This window comes from Anopheles gambiae, chromosome 3, assembly GCF_943734735.2.
Source record: "Anopheles gambiae chromosome 3, idAnoGambNW_F1_1, whole genome shotgun sequence".
Classification (NCBI taxonomy): Eukaryota; Metazoa; Arthropoda; class Insecta; order Diptera; family Culicidae; genus Anopheles; species Anopheles gambiae.
The window spans coordinates 6280120-6302049 of NC_064602.1; the positions used below are offsets into that span (position 1 = coordinate 6280120).

The 21930-nt window shown below is 46.7% G+C and overlaps 2 protein-coding genes across 3 annotated transcripts in view; both read left to right on the forward strand.

The window, feature by feature from the left end:
- The first annotated feature begins 57 nt into the window (after positions 1-57).
- On the forward strand, positions 58-2854 carry LOC133392791 (protein brambleberry-like). Its single transcript, XM_061654238.1, has 3 exons — positions 58-435; positions 490-584; positions 653-2854. Exons 1-3 carry the CDS (start codon positions 221-223, stop codon positions 2254-2256), a joined length of 1914 nt encoding a protein of 637 aa, XP_061510222.1. The 5' UTR covers positions 58-220; the 3' UTR covers positions 2257-2854.
- A 2015-nt stretch (positions 2855-4869) lies between these two features.
- The window catches only part of LOC1277792 (uncharacterized), a 69984-nt gene continuing 52923 nt past the window's right edge, over positions 4870-21930 (forward strand). Inside the window, exons 1-3 of one of the 2 annotated variants that reach the window (XM_061654242.1) lie at positions 4870-6162; positions 8788-8935; positions 15498-16508. In XM_061654242.1, coding sequence (XP_061510226.1) covers positions 5985-6162; positions 8788-8935; positions 15498-16508 — 1337 coding nt within the window. In that variant the 5' untranslated portion in view covers positions 4870-5984. The remainder of the gene's footprint in view (positions 6163-8787; positions 8936-15497; positions 16509-21930) is intronic. The other variant, XM_061654241.1, reaches the window with a different exon arrangement.

Here is a 21930-nt window from a genome sequence, read left to right on the forward strand (position 1 = left end):
TTCAAAATTCCGTCAAACAGCTGTCAAAAATCACCGATCGCGCCGACCACCGCGATGTGTGTTTGTTTACATTTTGTTCCATTGCGATTCCGCACGGCCATCGCGCGCCATCGCGACGCTATTATTTTCTTTTTTACGTTGTGTTTTGAATAGAATTTACATCAAATCCTACTTGCTTGATTAAGTTTAAGATATTTTTGTCTTGGTGATGCGTTAGTTTATGTTGCAGCAAACCCGTTTACAGCTTGTGAAGCTTGGAAACCTGTTGTGTTCAGCTAGCGCAAAGAAGCCTTGGGAGTGCGCTCTCGGTGGGGGAGATTGCAAAGTGTACAAAAATAAACTTCCTTCCAACCTTGGGTTGGTGCGCAAAGAAACAGTTCTCCGATTCGATAGTGCATGGTCGCACACGGGCAACATGCTGCTCAGTAATAAAAGGTAATAATCAACCATCAATCTCTTACGCAATGGGATAATCAACTTTGTTTTCAGGTACGGATTTGTGATTCTCTTGCTGCTCGTTGTGGATTGTTTTCAACCGATTGCTCCTTCGTTCCTTGAGTACATATGGCCGACAGATGAGAGTGGTAAGTACGGCCTTAAGAAGCAGGGAAATTGATGTGTGTTTTCATCGAAGCATCTCTTCCCGTTTTAGCCGAGCCGTCGACGGCGATGGATGCTTTCCCTTCTGTGCCGTACGAGCTATCCGATGCGGATGAGAGCTTCATCCGGGAAGCTTCCAAATGGCTCGGTACGAAACTTTCCAAGCTGGATCTCTGCCACCATCGCATTATTTTAAAGCTGAAAAACTCCTGCCACGAGCTGAACGCCGAACAGATGGGAAAGCTCGCGGTGCTCCTGCTCAACTGTCAGTCCGATTCGGAGGGCCGTCCGGTGTTTCCGTGCAGCGAAGAAATGTCGCTCCGTCAGTGTACCGAGCAAATGGACCCGAACACGTGGAACGCGTACCATCTGATCACGAACCGTGTAAAGGCGGTTTGTGCTAGCGTACGGCACGAACAGTTCCGTGGGCTTACCGAGCTGACGGTAAACAAGCTCATGAGTACGGCCCACGAGCAGGTGCGAATGATGGACGAGCTGGCGGAGAAGCAGTCGCAGCTGCAAACCATCACAAAGCAAGTGGTTGAGCAGATGGTGGACAACAGTGAGCGTATCGTCAGCCAGCAGGGCAACATCCTGAAGCTGTCCGAGGTGCACCGTGCCAAAGTCGAATCAAACTATCGCGATTTACTGCGCGAAAAGGGCGTCATTAAGGCCGGACAGCAGGAGGTCGCGGTATTGTTGACGGATCTGCGCAAACGGATCGACGATAGCGTGAACCAGCTGGAGGAGCAATCGAAACGAAGCAAAGTAAACCATGATGCGTTGCTAACCGACCTGGAAGCGTTGCAAGCGCACGCAGCTCAAATAGCGACAAAGATTGACGAAACGGGAGTGCATTTCGCGCAGCATCATCGGGCCGTTGAAGAGCAGTACGGGTACACGTTGGAGCAGCTGCAGCGCATCAATGCCACCGTGGCCAGCATGCTGGAATCGATTCGCACGTTGCAGCACGATTTCAATCGTCAGCTGGCGTGGCTGGTGGAAAAGCTCGGTGGTGGTGAGAAGATTCTGCCAAAGTTGAACATCATTCTGCTGCACATCGGTTACCTGCTGCTGGGTATGATTTGTCTCGCGTTTGTCGGAGCGGACAGGCTGTTGCGTTTTGTATTTGTTGCTGCCGTGCCGGGGAACCTGATCGGTGGGCTGATGGAGCTTTTCGAACCGGACGTGTTGCGCCTATCGGTTGGGTTGGGCTGTGTTGCAGTGGTGGATTTGCTGTCTTGCCTGGTTATGAAGTTTCTGACAGTTCGTCGTTCCCCATCGAAGCAACCCGTGGTGGAAGAACGCTCTGATCAGAGCAGACAGCAACGGTCAGAAGTACACAGATCTACGAATGGACACAGAGTTGTACGTCCCGCTGAAGACAGTGAAGAGGAGGAAAGTGAGCCAGAGGGGCTGAGACATCGGGAGCGCTTCAGCCGAGAAAAATCAACTAACCCTAACCTGGTCGATACCGTTCGGCGTAGTGTGTCACGGCTAGGGGAGGATTTCCCAAGACGCAGTATGACGCCGGCGGAGAGAGCGCTTGGCATAACCAACCAGTGTACTGCTCGAACGATCCGAGGAGGCGAATGTCGTGCTTTCACCATGCATGGCTCTGAATTTTGCCGCTTGCATCAGCCGAGAGGAGTTTAGTGAAAGGGTACGTACATACGTATGTTTAATTTATTTATTTTTCTTGGTTGAGATGGGTTTGTACCATGTCATAGGGTTTGTTAAAGTTTTTTTTTGTTGGCCTCGCTAGTTTAGAAAACGAAAAATACCTCAAGTAGTGTAATGTAAAATGGTAAAAGTAAGAGCAAAGAAGTAAGAGCAAAATGGACAACACTTAAAAAATCAAAGAAAAGCAGGTACTATGACAATAATTGTATTCGGTATTGTATGGTTTATTACAATAATTTTACCATTGTTTTAGTTATTTTTGTTTTGTTAAGGTTAGCGATATATATTTGGTATTTGGTTGAAGAATTTTGCTTATGCTAAGGCAAAACTGTTTTTATTTAATAGGGATACCAATTTCATTTCATATAATATTTAGTTCATTTGCAGATAAGATTTAGTTCATTTCCTATTTGAGATTATGATTAACGTTAAGCAGTTTAATGATTACATGGAGCAGAATAATAAAGAAATTACAAGCAATTCAACAATACAGTACAAAAAGGGACAAATGCCATTCAGAAAAGAATTAGGAATGTAAATGAGAGAATAAAATCAAACTTGTCTTCTTAAATTATATATAACTGTCTTTTTGAAAGAAACCCTTAAAATAATCGATTTAACGTTCCAAATGCATTATATTTCCGCTTTCGAAAACAAGACCTTTCAACTTTTAGATTTAAAATTAATTAAGATTTGCAAACAGATAAGAACTGGATTTTGTCAAATTAGTTTTTGTGAGAAAAAAGGGTGAAAGTGTGCTTGCTTTAAAATACACAACTCATGATTCCAGACAGCTGATAAGAGCTCTAACACCGTTATAATATCCGTTGGATAGCATCGTCCAGCTAGTGGGTGGAAAACTATGAGGGAAAAAAACAAACAAAAGTTTAACCCTTTTTCCATGATGTATCGGAATGCTGCAACAACCATTTCCGTTCGCGAGTTGGTACATACAGCCACGCTCATCCCCTTCATGCTTGTTTTAGGCACGGTTTTATGCGCGACGGCATGCCTCTTTCTACCACTATCCTGGCGGCTGGAACCGTTCGCCGGTGCTTATTTCCGCCGTTGCTATAGTGACATAGCGCAATGGCGGTGCAGGAATCTGCCAGTTAAATAAACTTCTCTCACCACCCAGCCTTCGAACGGACTGTGGCTGTGCCGGATATAGGACTTTCATTATTGAACGCAAAGTTAACTAACAGCAACAGCAAGAGTATCAAATATGGCAGCATATGATAATTGCTTCGCTACCATTTGCTTTATGCTTTCTGAAGCTTTATATTTGTAAAGCCATTTTAATTCCTCCCTCGCATACTTTGTTTATTTTAAACTCAAATCGGGATTGGAAAAAATCAAACATTTTCTATGCCATTGTTTTGTGCTCTATCCTTTGCATCACGGGACGATGGGCTACATCCGTTTGGCTGTTGTATTACGGAAGCATCCGGTTTGTATTTTTTTAGCATGCGGGAAGCACACACAAAAAACACACACACAAGTGGTGGAACATTTCATACCAATAACGGAACCTATCCGATGGGACGGGAAATCAATGGTTGGAGTGTTCCTTTTTTTCGCTGCTGCTTGCAACAAAGCCCACAGCGTAGTAGGCTGATGCTGCGGGCCTTTCGTGTGGGTTGTTTTTGTGGCTAGCGTTTTAAATACAATTCACGGTTAAGCAAAGAGGATGAGAAGCAGAGAGCGTTCTGTGTGTGTAAAGGTATCCGATTTTGCCAAAAAAAAAACCATAGAAAAATGAGAAAAATAGTTAAAGTTGGAATGAAAGTTTGAAAAATGAGAAATATTTTTATTTAATTATGTATTCAAATTTAAACAAAAAAGTAGCTCCTCTAGATCATTATTTTGGTTTATTTATTTTTTGTCGCAATTTTTCCTACGCTGCTACACCGTCAAGCATCCATGTGAACTTGAATCTGAATTTGTGCAGGTGGTGAATGGTGAATGTGTGCAGAATGAACGATTTCCAGTTGGATTTCCCCTCACTCGATAGACAGATAACCGTGAGCATGGAACATACTTTTCTCTCACCACCCTTTTAAAAAACTCTCGCGCCAAGGGGAAATTTCGTTGGCGAGAGAATTACAGCATGGAAATTTGAAAATTCTCGATCGAGAATGGTTTTCGATCGTTAGTGATCGAAAGGGCCACAGTAGATAGCTGTATGTATGTCTTTTGCAAGAACAGAATGCAATTATGTTTAAATGCAACAATCACATTTTTTATACTAAATAATCAAGTTCATCGTCAAAATTGATGAAAATTCCTTTAAGAAAGTCAGTTTTCGACCCACGTGGTTGAGATTCGCAATCAGACACTTCTATTTGCTAACATAGCGCATTCCAGTTGCGAACGCACTTGTTTAGGAATCATCAAAACACAAAACAGAACACCACTAGGAGCAGGAGGAGAGCATAACAAGCGGCAATACGATAAATACAGGAAAGTGCAGAAGGGCGAGGGTTGTGTTATGCTCTGGTAGGTATCTGGCAGATGATGAGAGAGCAGCAACCGAGCGTTCGCTCCCGGCACATGCGTTCTGTCGTCCACGCGGTTCGGATTGTTTTGTTTGCCGCTCGGCAGAACGTGTAGTGCGAGCTCAGCAGCTCGTGCACCACTCCGGCGCTGGCCAGTCGGGTTCGGTAAGCGTTCGGGAAGACGCGCGCGTGCGACATATACCGGTTGCAGCAGCAGCAGTAAGCAAGGAAAGGAAGGATCCGTTCGCGTTCGCAGAGCCGTCCAGAATGAAACACCTCGGGCACGTTGACGGTTGTGTGCTGCAGCAGTAGTAGCAGGTCGTTCTGGGTTGATTCGTGCGTGTGAATGGTGAAACAAAACCCCGCTTGTGTGTTTGATCCTTGTTTGTGATTCTTGTGTCGAGATAGTCTAGTCTCCTTACCACCTGCTGGTGTTCGAGGAAGGTCGTCCCGTTGTGGAAAGCGACAATTTGTGTGCGCGTGCCAAGCATTTGCCATCTGACGGTGGCCGAAGGTTACAGCAGCATCATCCTCGAGGAAGTTACGTTGCTTGCCTGATTGTTCTGCCGAGAGGCTCCAGTGAAGAGTGTGCGGTGGTTTTCTTTGAATTTGCCCGTTGCCCTTGCCAACCCGTAAGAAGTAGCAAGGGAATCGTTGAAAGTTTGGAGGGCTTTTTCCTTTTCTTCTTTTTTTCCTCCCTGCCGGAGTTGTGTGCGATTGTGATGATGGTGTTGAGATTTAGTGGCAGGGAGTCGATAGACGTGCCTGAAGGACAGGAACATTTCTGCGCCGTTCTGGGGTAAGGTGAAAGCCGTTCCGGGCAGGTGTTCTAAGAGTGAGACGTACAAATTCATCCTGGATGACGGTGTTTCTGAGTGATGAGTGTGGATGTCCGAGTGATGCTCAGTGTGCAATGTCCCATAGTCTATTGGATCATGGCAACCGTAGGCCACAGTGCCAGCAGCAGCGTAGTGTTGTTTTTCGTGTGCTAATGAAGTACGCATAGTGAAATATCGCAAAGTAGTGTAAAAGTTAACGTTAAGGAATCTGACAGACCGCAGCGATGCGTGCCGTGCTGTCTCTATTTATTTAATTTATTGCAACTATTTATGCAAACATACAAGCTATCCAAGTGAAGTCGTGATATCTCTTCGACATAACTCTCCAAAGCGAAGGAAGTATCGAGCATAACCCCCGGAGGCAATGATGGCTACCAGACAACGTACCGATCCGGCCGGAAGTACTCAAGCTCGAGGAGCGGCCCGTTGGCATTCGACGGCAAGAATTCGGTCACTGGTGCCGCTGCTACCACTTGTGCTGGGATGCTGTTGCATCACATTAGCTCACGGTGCCATGGAAGAGATGATGATAGCCCCCATAGGTAAGCGAAGTGAGCATAGTCACATGTCAAGAGCAGAGCATAGCAGCCGTTGCCGGGAGCTGGCAAGTCTAGGATGATTGTGTTTGGAAGTAGGCCTTCCGGAAGAGTAAACCGTTTTGGCAGGGCAGACAGCCCTGAAGGATTAATTGCTCTCCGATGCGGTAATTAACTCGTTTTCGTAGGCCTTTCAGAATTGATGAAGAGACGCTGCTAGGCCTAGGATCTAAATTGAGTTAATGCGTTCCATGCTATCAACCAGCTTGTTTGTAACAATGATATTAGTAGAACATTACAATAACCAGGGTGTACTCGTGTTTTTTAGGGCTTTAGGAGATATTTTGGGAATGCAATGTTGTTACCTGACATTACTTTTATTGTATATTTAAAGCTGTATTTCAATGTTTTTAATCAGATTCACCAAACAACATGGTATTGATACAGGAAGCAAATACACTTGCTTGAAAGTCTTCCTTCAGGAATTCCGAGGCTTTACCACGAACCGACAAATGATGCGGTCAATTAGCTCTCCGGTTAATAGGTCAGCAGGATCTGCAATGCAATTAGCGCCGATGTATCGGGTCTAATAAACCATCAATCGTAATGGAATGCGTAGTGGGGAGGTGATTTAAAGCCCATGCTGCTGTTGTTGTGGTTGCGAGCCGGGTTCAGTTTCGCTCAATTGCTACTAAATTCGCACCTTAACCGATCCCGAAACCACCTACTCAGCCAGTCCCTGCCCTGCCGAGCAATGCAATAAAATTGACCGTATTTCTTGGGCGAATTGCTTTCACCACTGTCAGGGGAGAGGGAGAGAGAGTGAAGCGGAGAAGAAGGTCCTTGCGACCGTGCACAAATAAAACTCTTCATCACTTTTTGGTACCGGAGAGCAGCCCGCTGGATGAAGGGGGTACCGACTTTTATCACGCCTTGTTCTTGTTGACGTTTCCTAGAGAGAGGGGTAATCATATCCTTCATGTCCTTCAGTTGTGTCCTGCACAAGGGACGACGGTGTATGTAGCACCGGGTCGGAAGGGGATGGAAGGAAGTGATCACTCACCCAGAACCGTCTCGGAACCGTGCGCACCGTGCCAGCGGGAAAAAGACCTTGCCAAAAAAGGTCCCATTAACATCCAGCCGGGCATGTTTTGGCGCTGCTGTACCCTTTTTTTCACCGTGCCAAATTGAGCTTATTGGGGAGGAGAGTGGTCCCTTCAGGAGAGGGACATTTTATTTCGGTTACCGCGTGGAGGATAACAATTGTTTAAGGGGTTCACCAATCTCCACCGAGAGGGAGGAGAATGTTGTTATCCAAAAACGGAACGGATACGGGGGCGATCGCTCTCTTTCTCTCACTGAGGGTGACGCTTTCGGTGTCGGTGACGATGAAGTGGATGCAGGGACTCAAGTTTAGGACTGTGCAAATATTATCAAGCACACACGCACACACCAACAGCGGGACCAGCTCAAACGACGGGGGGTTTATGGATATCAGGCAGGCCTCGTTCGGGGGACACTCTAGGGAATTTCAGGGATTCGAAGGGAGTTCAGGGCGAGCGGATTAATGTTTACGCCCGGCGGTTTTACGGAGGAGGAAATGGTGTAATCTTGTTTCTGGCGTGGGAATAATCGTAAATCGTATTTATTATGTCCTGAGTTGTTTGAATGGAATTTTAAAGAGGAAAGCATAAACAATAACAAAACATGTCCTGCAGATACGGTTATGTGTGTCTGTGTGTTTTTGGTAATGAGAGCGAGAGAAAGGTGTTTGTTTATGAAGGACGAGCTTGAATGCGGGTTTTATGTGTTTATTTAAATACCAAAATTGATATTTCGGTAAAAGAATATTATTATTTTTTAGTATGGATTTTTACGACAGTTTTGTTGCAAAATTTCGTTTATGTTTTTGAAATTGATATTACGTTGGACTGGTTTCATCAATAATCGATATATTCATGTCTTTTAGTAACATTTAATCCATTATTTGTTACGTTTACTACATCGTTTCGTCCTGTACGTCTTAACAAATAGCAATTGCGTACTACGGCTTTGACCTTTCGTTTTAAAGGGATATTAATAGAGCCTTGAATAGTTTGCAATTCCCAACCCGACCTGACCCCTCTGCCTGATTGACCCTTTTGTTAGGGGAATCCCCTTTGGGGACGCGGTTTTGTGACCCGATAGCTTGGGTGTAATTATGAAGTCACCGGCATTGGAAAAGGGACTCCCCGTAGGCAACCAAGGTAAGCGAACCGCTGCAAGCTGTCTGCCGTATCCCTTGCGGCCTGTGAAACTTTGTCTACGAATAGAAATGTGAATTGAGCTTAAACAGAAACAGCAGCAACAACAACACGAAAGGAAGGAGCTGTTCCACTTTAGAGAGCTAAAATAGTTAACCTTTTCCTGTCCTGAAGACACGACTAGGGTTGGGTGTGGGGTTGTTACTGACCAAAGCGGATGTTGATTGGATTTGGATTTCGAAACCGTGGTTCGAAATGGCGTAATTTTGTACACATTTTCAATTCTAACACTATTTCGTGCTTTTTCGTTCCATTTGCCGTGCTGTGCTGGGCCTGCCTGTGAACACCCGGATCCGACGCTGACCGACGCCTGCCGTCAATCGAACAGAAGTAATCGAGGAATGGGGCTGCTATGACACCGAAATACGGCTGACGTGTGGGAATCTCGAGTCGAAAATAGCGATCCTGGAGGCACGGTTCACTCCCCGGTGCATGGAGCAGCGTACCGAGAACTGCGTCTACATGGACGAACACAGGTAAGCAATGTTTTTTTTGTTGCTGTGCTTTCTACTTTTTCCCCTCACAAGTGTAGCAGTAGAAACATTTCCTAGGTCAGCACACAGCCGTACAGGTGTTTTATGTTCGAGTGTGTACTAAATATAGCAATGCTGGTTAAAATGTTGCTTTTCATGCAACGGTAGAGACATTGAAGAACGCGACAGGCAAGATGGTGGTGCTATTCTTGGTGCCGTGACAAGGATACGAGCAACAGAAACATTGCTGTAGATTACATTGTGTTCATATACGTAGTGTTTTTCAATTCAAACGTGTTTATTTATACACAATTCCTGGTAAATCACATGTACTGGATGCATGTTTGAGCTCGCAAAGTGATTCCGGGGAAATTAAAAGTAATTTTGCTTTTCTCGTTGGAATTCTGTAAGGCTTTCTCCATTTCAGCGTAAAGATCTGCTCGTGTCATAAGCCTAGCCTTAGGGATTATTAGATAATGTATTAGAGTTGTAGCTGTCCCAGTCCGAGGATTTCAGAATACGGAAGAAAACCACAATTCCTGTAAAATCCTGTGGGACCAAAAGTCAAAGTTTAATGCCAACTTGTGGTTGGCAACATTTTGTTGTCTCTGACGTATCAGGAGACCTCCGGCAATTTCCCATTAGTGATATTTGAAGTATGATAATACTCAATTCTTTTGCCATTTTCATGTTTGCCTCTTGAAGTGGTTGAAAATGCTATTCATGCTAATGCTATTGTAGTACTCCTGATACCAAAAACTCTGGCGTAGCTACGAAGAAGCTATCTAAATTATAGAAAAGTTAAATTTATTAGAGTGTGCAGACTGTCAGAGCCATCCACAGAATGTCTTCAGAAAACATTCACAATACCTTCCGCTTCAATTTGTAGCTTTCTCAAATATAGCAAACAAACAAACAGTAAAATAGACGCCGTACGGTAACCGCAGTATACCCGCGCACTGTGCCCAACTGGGTGTGTGCATTAACAGAAGGAAAGGAAAACATATTTCCCTGTCAGTCGCGTCATTACCTCTGCTCGAGGTTTCACTGTGGTCGCTCCAACTCTCTTTCGCGGTTCTATGCGGCGCTCCAATGCCCCGATGCTCTCGCCACCGACGCTCAAGACCTTGACCCGGTTGCGCGACGAGATTGGCGGGAGCGACGAAACATTGCCAACGGAGAAGAAGACACCGGAATCTCGGCCTGCATCCTCCCACTCGCTGACAACGCTGACACTTGTTCTCGTCTCGTGTTTTGTCGCAACACTGTGTCGCTCTCGCGTCTTCGGTCGCGTTCGTTTGTCATTTATCTTCCTGCCTTTCTTTCCTGTCTGCGCCGCTTTGTGGAGACAGGGCCCCTGCAAAATTGCTTCCGAGGCCAAAGTTTTCCAGTTTTTCTTAATTTGAACTTGTTCTTTTATTACGCTTTTCCTGCCTCAAATGAGATTTGCGTCGACGTGTTTTTTTTTCTGGTGAGCTTACATCTGAACGGAAGGACCGCGTGACACCCAGTCCCAGGTGTAGTTGGGTAAGTTTGTCGGAGGCCTGATGTGTTGGTACCATCGGGGACCGTTGCCTGATAGCCTTGCGGGTAATGGTTGCTATAAAGGTTTATCACGCCGTTGGTTGGACGACCCATTTTCCCACCAGGGTGCTCCACCGTTACAGCCACCCAGCGCTCTGACTAATTGATGGGGACGCACTTTTTCTTGTGTTGATCCAAACCCACGTCTCCGACGCTGTGAACCGAATGGAAGAAAGGCAGGCACCTCGAGTGTTGCTCTCGAGGAAATGTGCTTCATATTAGTTGATTCTTTTGCAAGCGTAATTACTGCCCGGGCCACTTCCACTTGTTCTTGTTGCGATCTGGGACTGAGGAGTCTGAAGCTGAGATGGTGGTACAGAGGCAACTGCAACTTTTGACTGTAAAGCAGCATAACAGTAATGTCTGACAGCAGTCGTTGGGGAAAGTTTAATTGAAATAAATAGAATTCAAGTTGAAACTTTACGTCTAGAGGATGGGAGATTTCGCATGAGTTGTGGTATGGTTGGGGTAATTGTGTTAGTCGGGAATAATTAAGCCATATATTGGCAAACCATTTTATCGAATGGATAGGAAATTGAGGAACTGGAAAGAAGTTGTAAAAGTAAAACTTCTATACATCTTTGAAGAATTTATGTTTCAGTTAGTTGTGGAACACAAAGATATTGAAATAACAAACAAAAGATCCTGTATTACGGCCAGCCTGTTGGTGTCATGTTCAGATGTGTCAGCTCTAACAGCACGTGAAGGTGGTTTGAAATGAAGAGTTTAATGTAATCAGTTTGCCCGTATCTCATGCCATTATATACGTTCTAATACCTTTTATTCTGTTGTGTTGTTGTTTGTACGACACTGTTTGGTGTTGGCTTTAGCAACCTAAGCTCTATAAGATACTTTTAAGGCTCTTTTCGATTCATCGATACATGCCCCGTTCGATGCCGTTTTTCTTGCTCACTATTCGTACCTTTGGGTTCTATTTTTCCCCGGTTGAATTTTTCTCTGGGTGTATTTTGATTGTGGCCGCTTATGCAACTCACTCCAATGATTATATTCATGCATCGAGGGTATCTGTGTGCGTGCGTGTGTGTCGACATACCGTATGGAATGTTAATAGTGTCTCTTTGTTATCACCGAAACTCGCATCCCGCTCCGGCAAAGCTCCCCGAGGACCGAAGGCGTCGAAAGCTCGCTCATGCAAACTGGAGTGATGTTGATGTTTGTTAACGAAAGCCCACACATGAACGTGCCCCGGTTTGGTGACGATTTGGACGGATGTGCCGGCATTCTTTGTGCCTGTGACAGCCCCTTCTGGATGCGCGCGGTAACTGCTGGCGTTCGTGAGCAGTAAGAAAAACCCATCGAAAAGAAGGCCGCGGTTGGTGTTTTGTTTTCCCAAACCCCCTTTGCGCTGTTCTACACTTGGGGTTTGGGGTATAAATCCCGGTGGTTATTTCTCGGCACAAAAACCGAGCCCGTCAAAGGCGCGCGGGCTCTATTCAAATCACGTACGTCCAATGAAAAGGGAGTCGTAAGATATGGTCCCTTCCGCGCTGGGATGAAGACACCCAGCCAGCCTGACTCCACAAACCACTCCCTGATCGCACACCCGGAATGCCGAGTAGAGATTGTTCACGGCACACGTGCGCTTTTCCACTGGCGTTACATGAAGGCGCGAATAGGCAAAGCGCTGCTCCGCCGTGCATATTAGGTTTGTTTCGTAAAATGATGGTCTTTAGTGTCTAATGCCGCACGCCGTACCTTTATAAACGCAGGTGCCTTTCCTGCCGCCGCCGAAACGAGCTAAATGCGTTACGTGAGGGAAACGTGGTACGTACGATTCCTTCCTCCAGTTGGTCTTTTTCCCTGGTTGAGACTTTGCTTTCCGGGAACATCACGGGGCGAAGATCCTAAATTTGGTCCACCACACATTTTACGTTACGTTTCGTTGTTTGTGGGCTAAAGGAGAGGTGATGCTAAGCGCTAAGTGGCCGTACATCCCGCTGCACTGTGCCAGAGCTTGTGTACTATGACCTAGTTTATGAAGTTCAAACCCACCGCTAGGGAACAGGGGAAGTTTGCACACGAATATTGCCCAGCTGACGCACATTCAAGTAAAGTTCGCGCGCGGGCGAGCATCACAATCCTTGGGGGGATGTGTTAGTAGACACGTCATGCTTTCTAAAGCCGAGCAAATCCGACCTTAAAATGAAGTAAAAACGACCGCTGCTCGGAACTCGGAGTGAGCAGAAGTAACTTTTGACCGCAAAGTTTTCCCGCGGATGTTTTGCAGGACGAACCTCGAAAACACAAACTTGGTCCAGACCGAACGCGTGTTCGCGTTGTTTTTTTTCTCTCCATGCCGATGGGATAACGGTCCATTGGATTGGGAAAGTCACCTTCCCGGTCCGGCCAGGGCCTCTCGGTTTGGCTTATGGTGGAATAAATTAATTACTCATTTGATTGTTTTCGGCTTTCCGTGCGGTAACGCCGTCCTCCGACGTGCTCTCCTTTTGCTTTCTCCTTTTTTGGCTACTGTTTTTTTGGTTGCTCCGTTTGCTAATTGACGACCGAAGGTGTATTGACTGCGGTTTGGCAGGAAGGAACGTACATACGTACGTAAAAAACAGGCAAAATCTGGCAGGGTGCAAGAGAGAGAGAGAGAGAGAGAGAGAGAGAAAAAAAAGTGTGTGGAAATGACTAAACGAATACAAAGGGATCGCCGAGTTGATGTTGTTCTTCGTTCTTCCGGTTGTTTGCCATGTCCGTACCCGCGCGCGTACACAAGCACGTCGGATGTTATAAATGACGGTACACGTGAAGCGTTAGTTTCATTCTGTGTTTGGGAGAGGGAAGTGGTCCCAACCAACCCATTGGGTCTGTTACGTACGCGGGAATGGCAAAAGTAACTTCATCATTATTATTATCATCATCATCATCATCATCATAACTAAGGTGGCGTGCTTTTTTGCCACACGGAAGGTACCGGCAGCAGCAAATAATAAAATCATAAAATTATGCTTCATCCTGACCCGATCCCCTTCCCACAAGCTCACAAACAGGACAGGGTTCTACAGGCCTCTGCGATAAAAGTTGCAGCACCACAGTACAGCACAGTTTGAGATAAAGTTGTTCATTAAGCGTTGCAATGTAACCGGGGGGGCGCACACCGCACCACACAAATGAGCTAAGTTTTGCTTTGCGACAAACATGGTGTTTGGGGGGTTGGAGTTGGCCAGCGACAGGGGACAGTGATTAATTTTGTCACTTTAATGATTTTCCTGGTTCTCCCTTCATTTTGTACACCTTTCGGAGGGCGGGCGCTGTTGGAGAGCAACGAGTAGTGAAACAATGTGTTAAAACTGTGTGTACGATATTTTGTAGTCTGTTTGGGCCGGCCGGCCGGAGGGCTGCTGCTGACTAGGTGGCACTGATATGAGCAGAGTTATGATGAGAACTTTCATAGAAAACGGCGTGGAAAAAGAGTCAAAGTTTGGGGGTATCAATTAGGATAAAAAGTGTCTCATTTTCAGAGTTGGGCCGAGAAGAAGCTAGCAACATTACAAAATAAAATCAATTACGCCCACGATTAAGCTGTGCTGTTACGAACGAGAAATGAGACGAACGTGATGAAAATTACATCCCGGCAAATTGTTATTGGGTGCTACACTCGACAGGGCTTTATCGTTAAATAGAAAGCACTGAAACAAACACGCAAGTCAGAAAGCTGCAATGTTATAATCTCATCTTATTACTTAAACTGTTCTTGCAGCTCAACATTCCCTGTTTTTCCGCCAGCCAGAGGGGAACGGTATTTAAAGTTGAGACAAAAACAAGCCTGCAAACATGGCGCTTCCTTCGCCAGCGTGGCCGGACACTGCATCAGCTTACGCAATTTCACCGCGGACCCGGGGACAGTTGGAGCTGGAGATTCCAAGTGCACTTGACTTGTGCCTTCTGTTCGTTCCCGCTGCTGTCGTTTCCCGTGTCTTTGCAAAGGCAACACATTAAAGCAGGACATTATCACCCCAGTGTCCTGTTCTGCTGTAGAGCGAACGTCGTCGCTGCGTCCATCCCGCTCGTGCGAAGTTCCGTGGGAAACTCCGCTTGAAAGTTCCCCCCGGGGGAGAGGGGTGGGTCGTTGGACAGTTTTCACAAAATGTTGCCACCCATACGCGACTGTGTGACAGCTGGAATCCGCTGGGGGAGGTGGTGGACTGCGGGATGTATTTGAAAATGTTCAGCAGTCAGCACAAAAAACAAGCTCTAGACGAGCGCGACAGTTAGTAGTGGTGGCAGGTTCCGCTGAAAGGATCGTCAAGTGGCCTGAAGGCTGCGAGAGCGAAAGTGTGTATGTGTGTGTGTGTGTGTGTGTGTGAATGTCTTCCCTACCCCCGGGAGACAATCGGGATCACAATGACATTGGGTGGCAACTTTATTTAACTTTTTCGTTTCTTGGCTGTTCCACTTTTTTCTTCCTTCTCTATCTCTCTCTCTCTCTCTCTCTCTCTCTCTCTCTCTCTCTCTCTCTCTGTCTCTCTTTCTTTCCTTGAGCGCATTGGAAACATAATTTAGAAAAGAAAAAGCGGGAGGAAAACGGGGCGGAAAATGGCCAAATCGTTTGCGACATATGTCCAATTCTTGTTCGCACTTTCTTTTACCGGACGCCTTTTGTTTGACGCTGTGGCTCGAATGGCTGTAGTCTGTGTTTGTGTAGGAAAAAACCCCACTTTTTTGCCATGCCAAGCTAGTTTGCTAACATACCACAGTTGGGGAGGTAATGTTAGGTGTATGTCGGAGGTGTTGGAACTGTTTTGAGTTAAGAAACATTTTTTTTTAATATTTAAGATTCTTTTAGCCCCAAAATGCCTTAAAATAAATTAATTTATTGGATTGCATTCCTTCAAGTTCTTTTTCTAGATTGTTTTAAATATTGTTCAAGGAAATACCCTCCACAATCAAAAGCACCTTTCGCAACGGATTCCATTTGTATGCTAACCACATTTCCTTCTTCTTTCTTTCACAGCGTTGCCCATCCGTTCGCCTCCCAGAAGGTGGACAAGCTGATCCTGGAGGAAACGGAAGCCGGAAGGCGCTTCCTCGCCACACTGCGGCGCAACCACGAGCGGGAGCAGGAGCAGGAAGCGCCCGAGGACGGCGAACCCGGTACGCGCGAGCTGACAGCGGGCGGTACGAACCGGCGCGAAGGGGCCACGCTGGTCGCCTCCCGCTCGCTGGCCAAAGACAAGCGCAGCTCGCTGCGGGCTACGCTCGAGCACCTGATAGTGCGGTATCTGCGCCGGCTCACCAGCGACGACGACGCGGACGGGGACGATGGGGGCGAAGAGCGGGGCGGGTACGAGGTAGCTGCTCGCTACCGAAGACAATCGCTTCCGGCGACCGACTCCGGCAGCGTGGGAAACACCCACCGCGTGCCGGACGCGGCCAGCAGCACTTCCAGCCCACCGGCGGGCGGATTCTTCAACTCGATGGAAATTACACTGCTCACCAACGATACGGACACGAACCTGACCGACGGGTGGGACTCGGCCGAGCGGTGGGAGGCGGATCGTACGGCAAGCCAGCCGCTGGACGGTGCCAGTGCGCCACAGCTGACAGCTGGGGCCGGAGCCGCCGCAGAAGGATATGGATTTTCCGGTCCGTCGGTGTCCGAGCTAGTGGGGGCGCGTGTTGCAGGGGATGGGATAGTGGCGGGCGGTGCAAGTGTTAGTGAGGCGCACGGTACGACCGGTGGCAGTGGTGATGATGCTGCCAGTGCTAATGGGGAGAGTGAGTTTCGCGATAATGGCGATGAGGTGGAATATAATCTCCCGATCGGTGATAGTGTGCCGGTCGGTGGGGAGATGGTTGAGCTGAGGCAGCAGCGAAAAAAGCAGGAAAAACCGAAGGGCCGCCGGGGCGGTGAGTGTGACAGCGTGCGGAAGCGGGTATCGCAGCTGGATCGGTTCGAGCTGGAGCGGTCGATGCGCAATGGCTCCTTCCGGGAGTACAACATCCGGAATGCACTCAACTACCGGTAAGTCGTTTTGTGTTCTGTGTTGGTATATGTGTGTAATGGCGTAGTGACGGTAGTTTTAGCGTGCTAAGTGGCACGCCAGCAGTGCCATTTTGCTGACGTGAGCGAGATAGAGCCATTGGGGATAATGGGTGAAATGGTTGCAGGTGGCATCATTTGAACCATGTTTTTACGACAGTAAGCGTTTTGGCAGTTAAATCTGATGTACGGTAGGAGTTGTGAGATACATGCTCATTGCCTTATCGGGCAATGATTCCATGATCCAAATCTTACTTTTGTGTGCTACGAATTTACTACACAAGACCCAGATTCGGCGGAGTTCGTTAAGTCCTTACAGCATTTAAAATGCTAAAACAAACATGACCCGAATTCTTCCTAGATTCTTCCATTAATTAAGGGTTTTCTTTTTCGTTGTTTGTGAAAACAACCCCCCAGCCGCCAATGGCACAGCTTCTCCTCCAAAGCAACGATTTAATTCATCCCTTTGGATTGGATTGACCTTACCTTTTCTCACTCCAAACGCTTTACGATTGAGCGAATTTTTGTATCATACGATGCGAAAACCCCTGAATTCAAAGACAACATCTCAAAGACACTGGAGTGAGAGGGGCCTAGCGAATACCTCGTTCAGGTCCATTGGTTTTTGGGGTTAGTTCGTGTTTCGGATACCGATGTATTCTAGAGGACCACCGGGAACGGAGAGGGAGATTGATTGAGATACATTCTTGGTTGATGGTTTTTGTCTCCATGCCGGCTGTCGGACGCTGATGCCCCAATCCATCAGTTCCGCCTGCCGCACAGTCGCAAACGTCTTTGCGGGCGAACCTGCGTCTTCTTTTGTGTGGAATCAATTCGAAGTTCGTCAGTTTTTTTCGACAGAATCTTACAATTATGCCTCGCGCGCTACAACGATATCGCGAAGTGAAGCGTTTCAATTATTATAAAACGTTCTGCTCTAGGTTCTAGGCGCTTTGTTTGGAGTGGGTCCTCTATTCCCCCGTGTTCTGGATTCTCGGTCGCTTTTCGTTCCACATCGTTTCCACCCATAACCCAAATTGCCAACGAAACGGATCGTGGAAGATTGTTTTTCTTGCTGCTCGTCTTCTGCTGCCTTTTTTTGTGCATGCAAAACGAACTCCACACCGCACACTCCACAGTGTCCCTTCTGAACCATGAACAACTGACTTAATATATTGTGGTCCGGTGGAGTTTTGCCGCGTAGCCCTACCGGCTGGAGCCACCGGTATGAAGATGTTCCCTTTTTTTGTCTTGCTCACCGGCAGCCGCCGCCTGTCTTATCTTATCCCAAGCGCCCCCGTTCGCTCATTTTGCCCAGGTTTAGCTTCTGCGGAAGATTTTGTTCTTTGTTATTTAGTCTTCACAGCTTCTGCCAAGCTTGTGTGTGTGTTTTTCTTCACGTAGTTTCGGCTCCCCTCGTGGGACAGTAAAACGGGTGCCGTGTGCGTCTTGAAGCACATGCGGGCGTTTCCCGAAGCAGAGCCTCAGATTGTGGGCTTTATTATTTGCTGCCTTGACATTTAGTGCCGAGTGGCTGAAGGGCAAAAAGAAATTATATTTTATTCGAAGCATACTGTACGGAGAACGGAATGGAATGAATATTAAGTCGGCAATGCGTGTGTTGGTGGAAGATGTTGGGAAAAGGCAATTTGGTTGGGTTCGAATGAATTTGGCGTTTGTGTCCAACTTTTCAAGCAATATGAAACTCGGTTGTTCTTACCCCACCAGCTAGGTGAAATATTTCAATTATGGCATGGGTAAAGAGAATAAATAATTTACAGCGCGCATAATATTCACCTTTTGGTGTGGCGACTGGCAAGTAAGCTAACCTTCAGCCCTCAGTCTTCAAACTGTTTCACGTTTAGATCACGTTCTACGCTCTATTTGCATAATTTTAACGCTCCTCTCGCTTCCTTCCAAATCATCATTAGCGAGCTTGGTTTGGTCGAAGTTTTAAGCGACCTGAAGTTGAGAGTCCTCCTACACAAGCCGCCGGCCAGGGTTGGCGGACATAATTTACCTAATCTTCTCCGGGACACACCGAGAAGATCCATTTTGGAATGCAAAATTGGCGCACTGTGCAGCTGTCCGTCCGGGGGGTTTTGTGCTCTTGTGGCGCGATGCGAAGCTTACGGCGCATTATTTTCATCAGTCGAGATCTGTGCATTCGCTGTCATCATTTGGCTCGTTGCGCTAAATGGAATTCATCGCCATCAGCAACCATCGCCAACCCGTATGAGTGCGGATGGTGGCCTAGGTTTGTGGGCCACTTTGCGAAATGATTGTTTTATGATGCGCGATGCAAGTGGTCGTCGCCTTTTGCATACTCATCCCTCTTGATCTTCCAGAAGTGGTTGTGTGTGTGTGTGTGTGTTCTGTCACTCGTATGAACGATGGTGATGAGCTCGTCGTTGCCGTTTTAGGGAAGGGTATGCGTTGATTGGGCCGCTGAAAGGAAGTGGCCCGCTCTGTGGGGCTTTTGATGGGCGCGAATCATTTGGACGATTTACGGCTTACGGACCTGGTGAATGAATGGTGGCCGGGAAAGCAATGGGGCACGCGGGTAAACGAGTGAGGTCGTTTTCTTTAGTGGTGTTTTGCATAAAATTTGCACTCATCTCAAGGTGAGTCCAAATTTCGGCCCATAAACGTGACGTAGACGGTGGTGCCCAGTGAAGGTAAAGTAATTTGCTTAAGCTCGCAAAATCTTGGACCGGTGGAAAGAAGCTGGACCTTCTGGTGGGACCGTAAATTGACAAAGAAAAGCATAAACTCATCCCCAGCGAAAAAAAAGGATCCAACACCCCCAACACTACCTCGAAGCTAAAATGCCGCGGGGTGGAAGAATTTGCTGACAGCTGGCGCTAAGGCGAGCTAATTAATTATGCAACTTAATTTGCTTTGGCACGCCCTGGACAAGGTACATCAGCGGGTGTGACAGCGGGATGATACGACAACAGGGATAACTAGGAGGCCGTTGCACTGCGCCTTGCGGGACGACGGGTATGGTGCTCCGGTGTGTTTCGGAAAGAGATTAACAAGTTTGCGAGTCAGTTGTTCGTCCGCGGCTCATGGTGTCGGGTATGGTGGATCGGTTTTGGTGGAGTATAAAATAACGATATTTAGCGTGTTTTTGGATTTGAAACGCCCAGAGCGTCTTCTTGTGGCATTTGTGACTACTACCATAACCACAGGAAAAGAATATCAGGATGTTGGGGTAAGGCAGTTAACCCTTGAATGTAGAAGGCGCAATACAATGTTGTCATTTTGAATGAGTAAGATTTGTCCATGAGGACCTCAATGTTATACTGAGTTTTAGAATAATCTTCTGAACGTTCAATCTACTCATTCAAGGGATAGATTTCGTTTTCGATGGTTCTAAATGACGGTTAAACAAAAAAAAACGACATGGTAAAACTGCAACCGTGTGCAGTTGCAGTGCAATTTCGTGCCAATGTCTACCGTGGACACACAAGATTGTCACCATTTGTCGACGTGGACGCTGTTGCACAGACGGCGCATCGCTGGACGGTATTGGAGGATGGTACAATTTTCGGCTGCCAATCATCGCTCTCGCGAACGGACAAAACGCGTACAGCAGCAGCTCTAATCAATTAGTCGAATTAGCAATTAATGGCGAACAATCTAGTCGGACGAGCGAAAGGCGATAGAGCTGTGTCTGTGGCTCAATCGGTGTATCAATCGAAGGTTCTGGGGAGAAATTTCATCCCGCTAGCACAACGTTCGCACAGTGTTGGAACGTTTTGGTGAAGGTGTACTGTGCACGGCCAACGACCGGTGTCGGCAGAATTCGTGTTTTTAATTAAGCCAATGCTACGGTAATTGTTCGACGGTGGGATGTGTTCCTTTGCGCGGAAAAGGGGGATGGATGTTTAAAGGGGTGAGAGTTTGAATTAAATAATATTATGTATTCTAGCCCACGAAGGAACGAGGAGATTGCTACGCCGGTAGCCAATTTTACGATAACACGAGTCGGTTCTATTCGGGAACAGACGTAATCTGCTTGAGGTAGATTGAAATTTGATTATTTAAACGGGAAGAAAGCTACGCGGTGAATTGGCCGGATATCTTAACATAGAATAACCGAATCCATCCAGGTGGATTTACGTTGGCTTTACGGTCGAGTGGTTAGCATTGAATCGTGGCCGCCCGTTTGCTGTCCGTTCCCATTGCAGTTGACTGTACCGGCGTGTCCTATCAAGTATCATTTACATGGGCACCTAATTATGATATGACGTGAGCAACCATTCATTCCATCTTTCTCTCTCTCTCCATCTCTACATAACGAGACCAAGTCTCATCATTTTACGTTTTCCTGCACCCCGAGCAGAGCTAGATGCGAAATCGATCAACTCTGGCCGGTCTGCGGTGGGTCTGTTAAGCTGCCAACGCTTGGTTCACTGCCAGCCAGTGGATGAAAAATCGTTGATCAGCCAAACGTCCCACCTGGAAAGACGTCCTAAGCTGCTAGACGTCCCCGCGTGGATGAAGTTGGCGACTGACGCGAAACTGGGCCCCCGTAATTGATGGTGTGACATATTCGTTTATTGTTGTGTAGACATCTTATTAATGCAAACGAGCTGAGCGCTACGCTGTGTCGTACATCAATGTCAGAATTTTTGGCAGTGGTCTGAAGATGATGCGCGCTACCACCGACTGTCACGCTTGATCCACTTTAAGCCCCGGGTACGAGACGTGCTTGTTGCTGTGTGTTCGATTACGAGAGCGTGCTCTATGCTTGTGAGCAGCACTACTCGACTGTACGGGTTTTTTGCGGTTTTGGTGGATTCTTTTCTTGCCCCCAACATCTCCATTCTTTAAAACAGTGCACTGCACAACTGCTAATTGCTGTTTGATTCTACAATTTTTTTGTTTACTGTACTGGGCAAGAGTGGTTGTATTTCATTACTCAACGTCAACGTGTGGTTTTATGGCAGAGGTAAAGATTGATTAGAAGCGCTGAGACCGAGCCTTGTTGATTATAGTGCGTCAGCGTTCCCTGTTGGTGCAGTGTAGCGCTAATGATATATGGGAGTGCTGGGCTTATTTTCAAGAACAAGACGGATTATTCTAATTAGAATCCACTTGATGGTGATCTTTTAAAGGTCACCACTGTGTGGTGGTTTATTAGTTCCATCTTCTTAAACCTATTGGCACCGATGTCTATGGTCATTTTAGCATCTGTCCGAAACACTAACAACTATGCTACGGCTAACGCCATCTATCAGAAATTAAATACACTTTAATTAGTATAAAGATTGAGTGTATTAGTCCGGACGTAATAAGTTATTCCTTTTGTAATTAAAATAACCTTATCCCTAACTACCTCTCCGCAAAGTTTTTTTTGTCTGAATTTCATTACCTTGTGCAACTTTCTTTCGTG

Excerpts from the sequence above, each read along its gene's own strand:
- LOC133392791 (XM_061654238.1), top strand. The coding sequence starts at position 221 with ATGTTGCAGCAAACCCGTTTACAGCTTGTGAAGCTTGGAAACCTGTTG. Across the intron at positions 436-489 it reads ATGCTGCTCAGTAATAAAAG|GTACGGATTTGTGATTCTCT; the intron begins GTAATAATCAAC and ends CTTTGTTTTCAG. Across the intron at positions 585-652 it reads ATGGCCGACAGATGAGAGTG|CCGAGCCGTCGACGGCGATG; the intron begins GTAAGTACGGCC and ends TTCCCGTTTTAG.